Genomic DNA, 15,681 nt, shown 5'->3' with positions numbered 1-15,681 from the left:
AGTTCAGCGAAGATTCACCAGGCTGATACCTGGGATGGCAGGAATGACGTATGAGGAGAGATTGGGACGACTGGGCTTGTACTTGCTGGAGTTTAGAAGAATGAGAGGGGATCTCATTGTAACTTATAAAATTCTGTCAGGACTGGACAGACTAGATGCAGGAAGGATGTTCCCGATGGTTGGGGAATCCGAAACCAGGGGTCACAGTCTAAGGATAAGGGGTAAGCCTTTTAGGACAGAAATGAGGAGGAATTTCTTCACCCAGAGAGTGGTGAACCTGTGAAATTCTCTACCACAGAAGGCAGTAGAGGCCAGTTCATTAACTATATTCAAGAAGGAGTTGGATACATTTCTTTAGGCTAAAGGGATCAAGGGGTATGGGGAGAAAGCAGGGACCGGGTACTGAACTTGGATGATCAGCCATGATCGCATTGAATGGCGGAGCAGGCTCGAGGGGCCGAATGGCCACTCCTGCTCCTATCTTCTATGTTTCTATGGTCACCATGACCCAGGGTGCCACAAGTCCCGCCGCTCACACACTCCGATTGTTTGGAGGACCAATCACCCGCTCGGTCCTCCAGCCCCGCCCTGCTCTTCCTATTGGTCCAGAGCTCCCGTCAATCACCCAGGCAGTGTGAGCTGAGCATGCGCGGGCGACGGTGGTGACTGTGCGTGAGGCAGCAGGTGAGAGATGGGTGGAGGGAGCGGGTTAATAAACCCCGGGGGGCGTGGGCTTCACACAGCCCGAGTGCGGCCCGAGGCCCCATTATTAAAACTGTCAACATTATCCGCTTCACACACACCCGGGGTGGGCCTCAGGCCCCAAACAAGAGCCTCCGGGCCAGGCATTTGCCCCGAGCGGGGTGGCAGCTGCGGGGCTTTCACCCGGTGACAGGCCCGGGTTAACGGCCGCCATCTTGAGAGGCTCAGGGGGCAGCAGGGCGCATGCGCGGCCCCCTTGGCCAGGAACCAGGAGGAGAGAATCTTGTCAATTTCTATCCTGGACTCACAGTGATGGCTTTTGTAAACTCCTTTTACAGGCTGTGAGAAGGGCAGCATTTACACACCGCAAACTCACACCAAACATCACATCAAGATCTGACAGAGTCACTCCATTCATCAGGACCTGAATATCATCGGCCTTTGAATGTGGAAGGAGAAATTATTTTCTGTAGGAAAAGATTTCAAACATCAGTGTGACTGGAAAAGCACCGAGACACACACACCCGAGTGAGAGTGTTCCAGTGCACTGACTGTGGAAAGAGCTTTAACCAGTTAGACAGCTTGGAAAAACATCGCACCATTCACAGCGGGGAGAAACCGTACACGTATTTTTGTGTGTGGACGAGGCTACAACCGATCATCCAACCTGGACAGACACAAGGACACCCACACTACGGAGAAACCTTGGAAATGTGGGGACTGTGGTAAAGGATCCAGTTCCCTGACCCAGCTGGAAACTCATCGACGAGAGGCCGTTCACCTGCTCCATGTGTGGGAAGGGATTCACTCAGTCATCCAGCCTACTGAGACACCAGCGAGTTCACAAGTGACTGCAGGAGTCGGATTCTAAGAACATAAGAAATAGGAGCAGGAGTGGCCATTCGGCCCCTTGAGCCTGCTTCTCCATTCAATGAGATCCTGGCTGATCATCACCTCAACTCCATTCACCGGCCCTGTCGCCGTATCCCTTGATGCCCTTACTAGTCAGAAATCTATCGACTTCTGCTTTGAATATACCCAATGACTGAGCCTCCACAGCCCTCTGGGGTAGAGAATTCCAAAGATTCACCACCTGAGTGAAGAAATTTCTTCTAATCTCAGTTCTGAATGGCCGACCCTTTATCCTGAGGCTGTGACCCCTGGTTCTAGACTCCCCAGCCAAGGGAAACATTCTCCCAGCATCCACCCTATCAAGCCCTGTAATCATTTTGTATGCTTCCATGAGATCCCCTCTCATTCTTCTGAATTCAAGAGAATAAAGGCCTAGTTTACTCAATCTCTTCTCATACGACAGTCCCGCCATTCCAGGAATCAATCTCGTGAACCTTTGTTGCACTCCCTCTATGGCAAGTATATCCTTCCTTAGGTAAGGAGACCAAAATTGTACACAGTACTCCAGGTGTGGTCTCACCAAGGCCCTATATAATTGGAGTTAGACTTCTTTACTCCTGTACTCAAATCCTCTTGTAATGAAGGCCAGCATACCATTTGCCTTCCTAATGGCTTGCTGCACCTGCACATTCACTTTCAGTGACTCATGTACAAGGACACCCAGGTCCCTTTGAGCATCTGCATTCCCCAATCTTTCACCATTTAGGAAATACTCTGCCTTTCTGTTTTTTCTACCAAAGTGGATAACTTCACATTATAATCCATCTGCCATGTTCTCACCCACTCACTGAGCCTGTCGAAATCCCCTTGAAGCCTCTTCACATCCTTTTCACTACTGACACTGCCACCTAGCTTTGTGTCATCAGCAAATTTGGAAATGTTACTTTTAGTCCCCTCATCCAAATCATTGATATAGGTTGTGAATAGCTGGGGCCCAAGCACCAATCCTTGCAGTACCCCACTATTCACAGCCTGTCATCCTGAAAAAGACCTGTTTATCCCAACTCTTTGTTTTCTGTCAGTTAACCAATTCTCAATACATGCCAGTATATTACCCCCAATTCCATGTGCCCTCATTTTGTTCACCAACCTCTTGTGTGGGATCTTATCGAAGGCCTTCTGAAAATCCAGATAAACCACATCTACCGGTTCCCCTTTGTCTACTCCACTAGTTACATCCTCAAAGAACTCCAATAGGATTTCCCTTTCATAAATCCATGTTGACTCTGCCCAATCTTACAATTATCCTGTGGCTGTGGCCTCTGGGGTAGAGAATTCCAAAGATTCCCCACCCTCTGTGTGAAGAAATTTCTTCTAATCTCAGTCCTGAATGGCCGACCCGTTATCCTGAGGCTGTGGCCCCTGGTTCTAGACTCCCCAGCCAAGGGAAACATTCTCTTACATCTTACAATTAGTTTCTAAGTGCACAGTTATTGCATCCTTTATAATAGATTCCAGCATTTTCCCAACTACTGATGCGAGGCCAACAGGTCTATAGTTTCCTGTTTTCTCTCTCCCTCCTTTCTTAAATAGCGGGGTTACATTTGCTATCCTCCAATCTGCAGGAACCATTCCAGAATCTATAGAATTTTGGAAGATTACAACCAATGCGTCCACTATCCCAATGGCCACCTCTTTCAAAACTCTAGGATGTAGGTCATCCGGTCCTTGGGATTTATCGACTTTTAGTCCCATTAATTTTGCTAGTACTGTTTTTTTTACTAATAATAATTTCTTTAAGTTCCTCATTCTCGCCACACCCTTGGTTTTCTCGTATTTCTGGGAGGTTTTTTGTGTCTTCCTCCGTGAAGACAGAAACAAAGTATTTATTTAATTTCTCTGACATTTCCTCATTCCCCATTATAAATTCTCCTATCTCTGACTGTAAAGGACCTATATTTACCTTCGCCAGTCTTTTCCTTTTCACATACCTATAGAAGCTTTTACAATACGTTTTTATATTTTTCGCTAGTTTGTGCTCATATTCCATTTTCCCTTTCTTTATCAATTTCTTGGTCCCCCTTTGCTGATTTCTAAAAAAGATCCCAATTCTCAGGCTGACCGCTTTTTCTGGCAACTTTATAAGCTTCCTCCTTTGACTTATTACAGGAAACTTTCTGGTATCTGGCACGGACGGGACTGAGCTGGTGCCGGCCCATCAAAACTGCCGGAGAACCGAGCGCTATAGTTAAAAGATACGGAGCTTCTGAGCTCCGTCTGAAGCAACAAGCCCTGTTGCTTAGCAACAGCTTCAAAACAATTGGCTCAGCTTGCAAGCGTCTCTGTAGCTTAGCAACTGCTTCAGCTAGATGCTTGCACAGCCACAAATGAGTAAAAAAATAACTAATAGTAAAAAAAGTTATCTGAACCGACTCCTGAATTTTGCCGGTGGATACAGCGTTCCGGATATTTAACTGCTGTTTAAACGAAAGTTTCCTGTACTAGCTTTAATTTCTTTTGTTAGCCATGTTTGGATCACTTTTCCTTTTGGGTTTTTATGCCCTGGAGGAATATATGTTTGTTGTAAATTATGCATTATTTCCTTGAATGTTAGCCATTGTATGTCCACATTCATGCCTTCATATTAGACAGGAGGAGATTGGTGTCAGTGACTGTGGGGTTGGTTTAGATCAGACAGGAGGAGATTGGTGTCAGTGACTGGGGTTGGTTTATATCAGACAGGAGGAGATTGGTGTCAGTGACTGGGGTTGGTTTATATCAGACAGGAGGAGATTGGTGTCAGTGACTGTGGGGTTGGTTTATATCAGACAGGAGGAGATTGGTGTCAGTGACTGTGGGGTTGGTTTATATCAGACAGGAGGAGATTGGTGCCAGTGACTGTGGGGTTGGTTTATATCAGACAGGAGGAGACTGGTGTCAGTGACTGGGGATTGGTCTATATCAGACAGGAGGAGATTGGTGTCAGTGACTGTGGGGCTGGTTTATATCAGACAGGAGGAGATTGGTGTCAGTGACTGTGGGGTTGGTTTATATCAGAGAGGAGGAGATTGGTGTCAGTGACTGTGGGGTTGGTTTATATCAGACAGGAGGAGATTGGTGTCAGTGACTGGGGTTGGTTTATATCAGACAGGAGGAGATTGGTGTCAGTGACTGTGGGGTTGGTTTATATCAGACAGGAGGAGATTGGTGTCAGTGACTGTGGGGTTGGTTTAGATCAGACAGGAGGAGATTGGTGTCAGTGACTGGGGTTGGTTTATATCAGACAGGAGGAGATTGATGTCAGTGACTGTGGGGTTGGTTTATATCAGACAGGAGGAGATTGGTGTCAGTGACTGTGGGGTTGGTTTATATCAGACTGGAGGAGATTGGTGTCAGTGACTGTGGGATCGGTTTATATCAGACAAGAGGAGATTGGTGTCAGTGACTGTGGGGTTGGTTTATATCAGACTGGAGGAGATTGGTGTCAGTGACTGTGGGATCGGTTTATATCAGACAAGAGGAGATTGGTGTCAGTGACTGTGGGATCGGTTTATATCAGACAGGAGGAGATTGGTGTCAGTGACTGGGGTTGGTTTATATCAGACAGGAGGAGATTGATGTCAGTGACTGTGGGGTTGGTTTATATCAGACAGGAGGAGATTGGTGCCAGTGACTGTGGGGTTGGTTTATATCAGACAGGGGGAGATTGGTTTCAGTGACTGTGGGGTTGGTTTATATCAGACAGGGGGAGATTGGTGTCAGTGACTGTGGGGTTGGTTTATATCAGACAGGAGGAGATTGGTGTCAGTGACTGTGGGGTTGGTTTATATCAGACTGGAGGAGATTGGTGTCAGTGACTGTGGGATCGGTTTATATCAGACAAGAGGAGATTGGTGTCAGTGACTGTGGGGTTGGTTTATATCAGGCAGGAGAAACTAGTCAAAGTTGTCAAATGTATTTTTGTATATATATTTATGTCTATATATTTATATACTTATGGATTTATATATATATTAAATAGTGTTATTCCTATATTAATGACTGTGGATGAAGGATCGGTGATATATTTCAAACACTCCCAGGGCAGGGACAGCAAGGGTTAGATACAGAGTAAAGCTCCCTCTACACTGTCCCATCAAACACTCCCAGGAATGGTACAGCATGGGTTAGATACAGAGTAAAGCTCCCTCTACACTGTCCCCTCAAACACTCCCAGGGCAGGTACAGCACGGGTTAGATACAGAGTAAAGCTCCCTCTACACTGTCCCATCAAACACTCCCAGGAATGGTACAGCATGGGTTAGATAGAGAGTAAAACTCCCTCTACACTGTCCCCTCAAACACTCCCAGGGCAGGTACAGCACGAGTTAGATAGAGGGTAAGGCTCCCTCTACACTGTCTCATCAAACACTCCCAGGGCAGGTACAGCAAGGGTTAGATACAGAGTAAAGCTCCCTCTACACCTGTCCCATCAAACACTCCCAGGGCAGGTACAGCATGGGTGAGATACAGAGTAAAGCTCCCTCTACACTGTCCCATCAAACACTCCCAGGGCAGGTGCAGCACGGGTTAGATACAGAGTAAAGCTCCCTCTACACTGTCCCATGAAACGCTCCCAGGGCAGGTACAGAACGGGTTAGATACAGAGTAAAGCTCCCTCTACACTGCCCCATCAAACACTCCCAGGGCAGGTACAGCAGAGGTTAGATACAGAGTAAAACTTCCTCTATGCTGTCCCATTAAACACTCCCAGGGCAGGTACAGCACGGGTTAGATACAGAGTAAAGCTCCCTCTAAACTGTCCCATCAAACACTCCCAGGGCAGGTACAGCACGGCTTAAATACAGAGTAAAGCTCCCTCTACACTGCCCCATCAAACACTCTTAGGGCAGGTACAGCGCGGGTTCGATACAGAGTAAAGCTCCCTCTACACTGTCCCATCAAACACTCCCAGGGCAGGTACAGCACGGGTTAGATACAGAATAAAGCTCCCTCTACACTGCCCCATGACACACTCCCAGGGCAGGTACAGCACGGGTTAGATACAGAGTAAAGCTCCCTCTACACTGTCCCATCAAACACTCCCAGGGCAGATACAGTGCGGGTTAGATACAGAGTAAAGCTTCGTCTACGCTGTCGCATCAATCACTCCCAGGGCAGGTACAGCACGGGTTAGATACAGAGTAAAGCTCCCTCTACGCTGTCCCATCAAACACTCCCAGGGCAGGTACAGCATGGGTTACATACAGAGTAAAGTTCCCTCTACACTGTCCCATCAAACACTCCCAGGGTAGGTACAGCACAGGTTAGATACAGAGTAAAGCTCCCTCTACACTGTCCCATCAAACACTCCCAGGGCAGATACAGCACGGGTTAGATACAGATTAAAGGTTACTCTACACAGTCCCATCAAACACTCGCGGGGCAGGTACAGCATGGGTTAGATACAGAGTAAAGCTCCCTCTACACTGTCCCATCAAACACTCCTGGGGCAGTTACAGCACGGGTTAGATACAGAGTAAAGCTCCCTCTACACTGTCCCATCAAACACTCCCAGGGCAGGTACAGCGCGGGTTAGATACAGAGTAAAGCCCCTTCTACACTGTCCTGTCTAGCACTCCCAGGGTAGGTACAGCACGGGTTAGATACAGAGTAAAGCTCCCTCTACACTGTCCCATCACACACTCCCAGGGCAGGTACAGCACGGGTTAGATACAGAGTAAAGCCCCTTCTACACTGTCCTGTCAAACACTCCCAGGGCAGGTACAGCATGGATTAGATACAGAGTAAAGCTCCCTCTACACTGTCCCATTAAACACTCCCAGGACAGGTACATCACGGGTTAGATACAGAGTAAAGCTCCCTCTACACTGTCCCATTAAACACTCCCAGGACAGGTACACGGACATGTTACCGATACCTTACCTGAATACCAAGGCTAGGGGAGGCACTCTGGATGGTATGGGGAGCTGGGACTTGTCCATGAGTGTAGCTGAAGGTATGAGACCTGAAATAATCTAGAGTAATTATCGGGTGTTTGTCGTGGCTCAGTGGGAGCACTCTCTCTCTCTCTCTCTCTCTCTCTCTGTGTCTCAGTGGGAGCTCTCTCTCTCTCTCTCTCTCTCTCTGTGTCTCAGTGGGAGCACTCTCTCTCTCTCTCTCTCTCTCTCTCTCTGTGTCTCAGTGGGAGCACTCTCTCTCTCTCTCTCTCTCTGTGTCTCAGTGGGAGCTCTCTCTCTCTCTCTCTCTCTCTCTGTGTCTCAGTGGGAGCACTCTCTCTCTCTCTCTCTCTCTCTCTCTCTGTGTCTCAGTGGGAGCACTCTCTCTCTCTCTCTCTCTCTGTGTCTCAGTGGGAGCTCTCTCTCTCTCTCTCTCTCTCTCTGTGTCTCAGTGGGAGCACTCTCTCTCTCTCTCTCTCTCTCTCTCTGTCTCAGTGGGAGCACTCTCTCTCTCGCTCTCTGTGTCTCAGTGGGAGCACGCTCTCTCTCTCTCTCTCTCTCTCTCTGTGTCTCAGTGGGAGCACTCTCTCTCTCTCTCTCTCTCTCTGTCTCAGTGGGAGCACTCTCTCTCTCTCTCTCTCTCTCTGTGTCTCAGTGGGAGCACTCTCTCTCTCTCTCTCTCTCTCTGTGTCTCAGTGGGAGCACTCTCTCTCTCTCTCTCTCTCTCTGTGTCTCAGTGGGAGCACGCTCTCTCTCTCTCTCTCTCTCTCTCTGTGTCTCAGTGGGAGCACTCTCTCTCTCTCTCTCTCTCTCTGTCTCAGTGGGAGCACTCTCTCTCTCTCTCTCTCTCTCTGTGTCTCAGTGGGAGCACTCTCTCTCTCTCTCTCTCTCTCTGTCTCAGTGGGAGCACTCTCTCTCTCTCTCTCTCTCTCTGTGTCTCAGTGGGAGCACTCTCTCTCTCTCTCTCTCTCTCTGTGTCTCAGTGGGAGCACGCTCTCTCTCTCTCTCTGTGTCTCAGTGGGAGCACTCTCTCTCTCTCTCTCTCTCTGTGTCTCAGTGGGAGCACTCTCTCTCTCTCTCTCTCTCTCTGTGTCTCAGTGGGAGCACTCTCTCTCTCTCTCTCTCTCTCTCTGTGTCTCAGTGGGAGCACTCTCTCTCTCTCTCTCTCTCTGTCTCAGTGGGAGCACTCTCTCTCTCTCTCTCTCTCTCTCTGTGTCTCAGTGGGAGCACTCTCTCTCTCTCTCTCTCTCTCTCTGTGTCTCAGTGGGAGCACTCTCTCTCTCTCTCTCTCTCTCTCTGTGTCTCAGTGGGAGCACTCTCTCTCTCTCTCTCTCTCTCTCTGTGTCTCAGTGGGAGCACTCTCTCTCTCTCTCTCTCTCTCTCTCTCTGTCTCAGTGGGAGCACTCTCTCTCTCTCTCTCTCTCTCTCTGTGTCTCAGTGGGAGCACTCTCTCTCTCTCTCTCTCTCTCTCTCTCTCTGTGGCTCAGTGGGAGCACTCTCTCTCTCTCTCTCTCTGTCTCAGTGGGAACACTCTCTCTCTCTCTCTCTCTCTCTGTGTCTCAGTGGGAGCACGCTCTCTCTCTCTCTCTCTCTCTCTCTCTGGCTCAGTGGGAGCACTCTCTCTCTCTCTCTCTCTCTGTGTCTCAGTGGGAGCACTTTCTCTCTCTCTCTCTCTCTCTGTGTCTCAGTGGGAGCACTCTCTCTCTCTCTCTCTCTCTCTGTATCTCAGTGGGAGCACTCTCTCTCTCTCTCTCTCTCTCTCTGTGTCTCAGTGGGAGCACTTTCTCTCTCTCTCTCTCTCTCTCTCTCTTGTCTCTGAGTCAGGAGGTTGTGGGATCAAGTCCACCTCCAGAGACTTGAGAACAAAATCTAGGCTGACACTCCAATGCAGTACTGAGGGAGCGCTGCACTGAAAGAGGTGCCATCTTTCAGACGAGACGTTCAGGCGAGGCCCCATCTGCCCTCACAACTGGACATAAAAGATCCGAAGCAAAAGCAAAATACTGCGGATGCTGGAAATCTGAAATAAAAACAGAAAATGCTAGAAATGCTCAGCAGGTCAGGCAGCATCTGTGATGAGAGAAACAGAGTTAACCTTTCAGGTCGATGACCTTTCGTCAGAACTGGGGTTATCGACCTGAAACGTTAACTCTGTTTCTCTCCCCACAGATGCTGCCTGACCTGCTGAGTATTTCCAGCATTTTCTGTTTTTATAAAAGATCCCATGATGTTATTTCAAAGAGCAGGGGAGTTCTCCCTGGAATCCTGGCCAACATTTCTCCCTGAACCAACATCACTAAAACAGATCTGGTCATTATCACAGTGCTGTCTGTGGGACCTTGCTGTGCGCAATGTGGCTGCTGCATTTCCTACGTTACAACAGTGACTGCTCTTCAAAAGTACTTCATTGGCTGTAAAGCGCTTTGGGATGTGCTGAAGTGGTGAAAGGTGCTGTATGAATACAAGTCTTTCTTTAACAAAAGGAGAACAGGCCCCAAAAATGGAACAGTCGGTAACAGGACATCAATTAGTCTCCTCTTATCTTAGAGACATCAAGGAATCAATACAAAGTGTGTTTGAAACAAAGCAGATTTATTTGACTTATATCCAGAATATTAAACTCCAGCCCAGTTCCCGGAGTTATTAACATCAGCAGAAACAAACCCCAACTGTCAGAATGAACATGGTTCAGTCCTGGATGTGATTAACAGCAGCAATAACAGCAGAATCTAACCCCTGCAGTCACTTGTGAACTCGCTGGTGTGTCAGCAGGCTAGATGACTGAGTGAATCCCTTCCCACACACGGAGCAGGTGAATGGCCTCTCCCCAGTGTGAACTCACTGGGAGCTGTACAGAGCTCTGGTTAGAACCCATCTGGAGTATTGCGTTCAGATCTGGGCACCGCACCTCAGGAAGGATATATTGGCCTTGGAGAGGGGTTGTGGTGCAGATTCACCGGAATGATATCAGTGTAAAAGGGTTAAATTTCTTTTAAAAAACTCAAGCAGGTTTGTAGGACACGACCATCTTTTCCAGAAGCGGGGTGAGTCTCTCTAACGGCCCCTTCTCCTCCCCGGTGATCATAAACAGCATCTCTTAGGATCCCTTCAAGCATCTTCTCTGTGGTGGAGGTCACACTGATGGGCCTGTAGTTCCCCGGCTCTTTTTGGAAAATGGGAACTCTGTGAGCTGCCTTCCAATCTCGGGGAACAATCCCTGACTCTGTTGAGCTGTTGATACAGGCAAGGGCAGTGGTGGCAAAATACGGCCCATGGGCCATTTCCAGCCCGCCAATGGATTCAATCCAGCCCACCAAGGCCTGGCTTCGAGGCCGAGCATTCGCCGCACCCGACCCCAACCTGACCCCAGCCCATGTAATGTCAGGAGGCGGGTCATTGTCTCCGAGGCAGCAGGAGAATCACAACCACAAACAGAGGCGGGCAAATGGAATCTGCCGTTTGCTGCATCAATGTGTCTGGCTGTGTTCCATGGAGGAGCCGGCAGACTTCCAGTTTAACCCACCCGCCGCCCTCCGATCTGCAAGCTCCCTGTCAGCCCTGGTTCAGCAGTTGGAGCTGGATATTGCATAGATGAGGCCCGGCCATCAAAATGGCTGGGTCTTCTCGCCGAGGACATTGGACAGGCAGCACCATCGCACCGCTCACCCGATGTCCACCCAGAATGAAAATCAGCCCCAAGAAATCTAAGCTCAGCAATCTCAGCAACATCAAACACATCCAAGATCCCCGATCAGCTGCAAGAGAAGGGTCGACATTCCATTCTTGCCCATGTGCCAGTTGCAATTGAGCCTTTCTTTGACAATGAGCCTGACTGAATGATCTGATCTGTGATGTTTAATGGACTTGGGAAGCCAATCATATTTGGAAATATGTAACTGAACCCTGTATTTACTGAAAATATCAAATCTACCTTATTCAGCTGACTGATGCATCTCAATGGCAAGAGCATTGCGATAATAAAGGTTTGCAAATCAGAGCTGAATCTGATATTTCCAATAAAATCAACCTCAATGTTTCACAAATCCGAGATGTTCCAAGAGTTTTCAATGCGGAGGACCAGACTGGATGATGATAAATATTTGGACATCTCCAAGCACACTGCCTGACACTAGATTGTCCTCCACATTACAAGCTGTCTTATCCTCTTCAGCAATGCACATCTTCAAATGAGAGAAAAGGTCGTCGCATGTCTGGGTTTCTTCCTGCGCAATGGACCTCCAGTTTGTTCCCATTTGCTCACTGCATGTGAAGAGATCACTGCTTTGCTGTCAGATCACAGGCCAAATGTCAGAATTAAAGCAATTGTGGTGATAAGAATAGCTGGAACATTATTAAGGATCAGAACCAAACTATTGTCAGGAGAAATTTGCTTGGGTTGTGTTTGGAAACAGCAGGGGGTGATTTTAACCTCACGCACCCGGCGGGAAATTAATGCGATCAGATCGGACGCTTGTTTTACACCCGCCTGATTTCACTTTCGACTGAAATCATTGGAGAGCAAAATCGGGGAAGGTGTAAAATGAGCAGGAAATTCAATCCCGTCAGGTGGGGGAGGTTCAAATTACCCCCAGCATATCTGAACTAGAAGGACAACTACTAAAAATGGCCAAAAGGACAATAAAATAACGATGGAAACAGCCTGAGCAGTTCCGCAGCAACACGAATCCCCAAATGGGAAGCTTTCTGCTTTTTAACCTCGTACACTATTTATCTACAAAGTACATCTCTAATTATCATCAACAGCAAGCTGCAATATCACTTATTGGAATATGATTGTTTGACTAAGTAAGAGTTTAGCCAAAGAACTACCTGCAGTTATTTTACAAATATAGTATTTTCTTACTTTAAGCAAACCCTTTGAAGTTTTCTTTTGCCTTTTACTTTTTGTTGTGTGTTTTTTTCTCTTTAGGTCCCTGCACACAACCAAAGCATTCTCAGCTGAGGGAACAGGTAGGCAGCTTGCTCTGACCCTGCTGTTCTACTGTGACCCGTGGGGTCTCACCCTCCAAATGTACTTCCTTGTGGGGACACGCTCACTTTCTGTTGACCCCCTCTTTCTTCCCGACAGTCCAGTGGAGATTAAGGATTTGCAGTGCGAGGGAGAATAGGCATAAACCCACATCCCACCATTCTTTGGTGCCATTTGTTGAGCTGGCATGCTGTGCCCATCTCTGTTAATGACTTCTGATGTCCTTCAGTTTTTTGAAGCAGAAACAGTGTCCACAAAGAGCTATTTGTGCTTCAAAAGACTCGAGCCGCTCGGCCAAACAGCCACGTGGACTTTCAGTCCAACATATAATCCATCGATCGGTCGATCACTCATTTCATTCATTTAGTAACGGCAGTTTTGACTATCTTACACCACATTCTGTGTATTTAAGATAGTATCTGAGGACTATCTGAATTTATGTTGATAAATTATTGGGAGGGTAGAAGTGGTGCGATGCTCAACACTAAGAGTCGGACTGTTTCCGATTCACCAATTGAACACTTTGCTCTCACCAACGTGCGCGGGCCCTTTAAATGTGCTGCGCGGTTTCTCTCCCAGCGGCAGGAGCTGGTGAGCGGCCTGCGCGGGGCCTCGCCATTGCTGTGCCACCGTGCAGCCGCACACCTTAGGGGCAACATTGGTGTGCGGCCCTCAACAGCTCACCACAACTTGTTAAGTGGCCCTCCAGCCCAAATCATTGCCCATCCCTGCCCGAAACCATCTTTAATGGGATTCTGCCTCCTGACGGAGCTGGGAAAGATTTTGCCATTATTACCACAATTGCGCACCATCTTCTTTTTCAAAGATCTCTGAGCTTCTCTAATGGTTGCGTTTGTCTCCCTCAACTGTGGGTGATATTTCTCTCTATTCTTCTGTAAACTGAATTCCTCTTGATCTGAACTGGGTTCAATGTAAGACAGTTCAGGGAGTCAGGCATCATTCACCCCTAGACCTACGCTGGCCGGTGAAACCCTAGTCATTTCCTTAGTAAGGATTCCTCTGGTTCCTCGCCATATATTTGTCAGGATACCGAAACCCAGCTTTCTTACCGTCCACTCCTGGAGGCCCCACTCCCTGAGCCTACAACCTTCAGCAGGGTCAGTGGTGGAGTTCAACAGTGGGAGTGAACCCAACTGTCAGAGTGAACAGGGTTCAGGCCTGGATGTGATTAACAGCAGCAGTAACAGCAGAATCCAACCACTGCGGTTACTTGTGAACTCGCTGGTGTGTCAGCAGGTTGTATGACCGAGTGCATCCCTTCCCACACACGGAGCAGGTGAACGACCTCTCCCTAGTATGAACTCGCTGATGTGCCAGCAGGCTGCAATTCTGAGTGAATCCCTTATCACACACTGAGCAGATGAACAGCCTCTCCCCAGTGTGAACTCGCTGGTGGGTCAGCAGGCTGGAGTTCTGAGTGAATCCCTTCCCACACACTGAGCAGGTGAATGGCCTCGCCCCGGTGTGAACTCGCTGGTGTCTCAGTAGGTGGGATGAATTTGTGAATCCCTTCCCACACACGGAGCAGGTGAACGGCCTCTCCCCAGTGTGAACTCTCTGGTGTGTCAGAAGGGTGGTTGAATTTGTGAATCCTTTTCCACACTCAGAGCAGGTGAATGGCCTCTCCCCAGAATGAATTTGCTGGTGTGTCAGCAGATCCCTTTTGCTTTTAAAGCTTTTCTCACATGCAGAACATTCAAAAGGTCTCATGTTTGTGTGAACAAGTTGGTGTCTCAGTAGCTGGGATGACTGAGTGAGTCCCTTCCCACACACGGAGCAGGCGAATGGCCTCTCCCCAGTGTGAATTCGCTGGTGTGTCAGCAGGTTGCATGACTGAGTGAATCCATTCCCACACACTGAGCAGATGAATGGCCTCTCCCCAGTGTGAACTCGCTGATGTGTCAGTCGGTCACTTGTCTGAGTGAGTCCCTTCCCCCACACGGAGCAGGTGAATGGCCTCTCCCCAGTGTGAATTCGCTGGTGTGTCAGCAGGTTGCATGACTGAGTGAATCCATTCCCACACACTGAGCAGATGAACGGCCTCTCCCCAGTGTGAACTCGCTGGTGTGTCAGTCGGTCACTTGTCTGAGTGAGTCCCTTCCCACACACGGAGCAGGTGAATGGCCTGTCCCCCGTGAATTCGCTGGTGTGTCAGCAGGTTGCATGACTGAGTGAATCCATTCCCACACACTGAGCAGATGAACGGCCTCTCCCCAGTGTGAACTCGCTGGTGTGTCAGACGGTCACTTGTCTGAGTGAGTCCCTTCCCACACACGGAGCAGGTGAATGGCCTCTCCCCCGTGTGAATTCGCTGGTGTGTCAGCAGGTTGCATGACTGAGTGAATCCATTCCCACAAACTGAGCAGATGAACGGCCTCTCCCCAGTGTGAACTCGCTGGTGTGTCAGTCCGTCACTTGTCTGAGTGAGTCCCTTCCCACACACGGAGCAGGTGAACGGCCTCTCCCCAGTGTGAATTCGCTGGTGTGTCAGTCGGTCACTTGACTGAGTAAATCCAATCCCACACACAGAGCAGATGAACGGCCTCTCCCCGGTATGAATGCGTCGATGAGTTTCCAGCTGATACAGGTAATCAAATCCTTTCCCACAGTCCCCACATTTCCACGGTTTCTCCCCGGTGTGACTGCGCTTGTGTTGCGCCAGGCCAGAGGATCGACTGAATCCTCGCCCACACAGAGAACATGTGTACAGTTTCTCCCCACTGTGAATGGTGCTTTTTGCTTCCATGTTTTGTTTGATGATATTCAGGTCCCGATGAATAGAGTGACTGTCAGATGTTGATGTGATGTTTGAGTTAAATATCCTGTCTACAAATCCTGCCCTTCTAATAACCTGTAAAATGAATATAAAACAAGAAAAAGGGAGCATGACAGAACACACAAAAACACAAAGACAGGTTGTGAAATTTGTTGAGTCTGTGTTTCCAAATGTAGTTATGCTGAATAACTGGACACAGACTACAGAAATAATTAAACAGGTCTTTAGTAATTGAGGGTCAGGGCTGAACTGGAATACACTTGCTCCACAGGGTTTATATACCTGTACCACCTTAAGGTGTCCTCTTAAAGTGGTACAGGTTACATACACTGCAATTCCTCCCCTTTTAGCTTAACAGTGTACACCTCAATTTAAACATTACATGGATAACATATATACAA

At 48.4% G+C, this 15,681-nt stretch overlaps 1 protein-coding gene across 5 annotated transcripts; it reads right to left on the bottom strand.

Moving 5' to 3' along the window:
• Positions 1 to 10,134: 10,134 nt before the first annotated feature.
• LOC147118731 (uncharacterized) lies at positions 10,135 to 15,250 on the bottom strand. 5 transcript variants are annotated; one of them, XM_085984551.1, is made up of 4 exons: positions 15,048 to 15,250; positions 14,673 to 14,963; positions 13,874 to 14,170; positions 10,135 to 10,314 (listed from the first exon to the last, which is right to left on the bottom strand). In XM_085984551.1, exons 1-4 carry the CDS (start codon positions 15,248 to 15,250, stop codon positions 10,236 to 10,238), a joined length of 870 nt encoding a protein of 289 aa, XP_085840677.1. In that variant the 3' UTR covers positions 10,135 to 10,235. The 5 variants fall into 5 exon arrangements, with proteins under 5 accessions (XP_085840677.1, XP_085840678.1, XP_085840679.1 ...); XM_085984552.1 differs by lacking the exon at positions 14,673 to 14,963 and having other exon boundaries at positions 13,874 to 14,125; positions 14,964 to 15,250; XM_085984553.1 differs by lacking the exon at positions 14,673 to 14,963 and having other exon boundaries at positions 15,009 to 15,250.
• Positions 15,251 to 15,681: the final 431 nt, after the last annotated feature.

Source organism: Somniosus microcephalus, chromosome 4 (genome assembly GCF_052327205.1).
Source record: "Somniosus microcephalus isolate GS21.2 chromosome 4, FLI_Smic_1.0, whole genome shotgun sequence".
Taxonomy (NCBI): Eukaryota; Metazoa; Chordata; class Chondrichthyes; order Squaliformes; family Somniosidae; genus Somniosus; species Somniosus microcephalus.
This window is presented reverse-complemented; position numbering and strand designations above follow the sequence as displayed.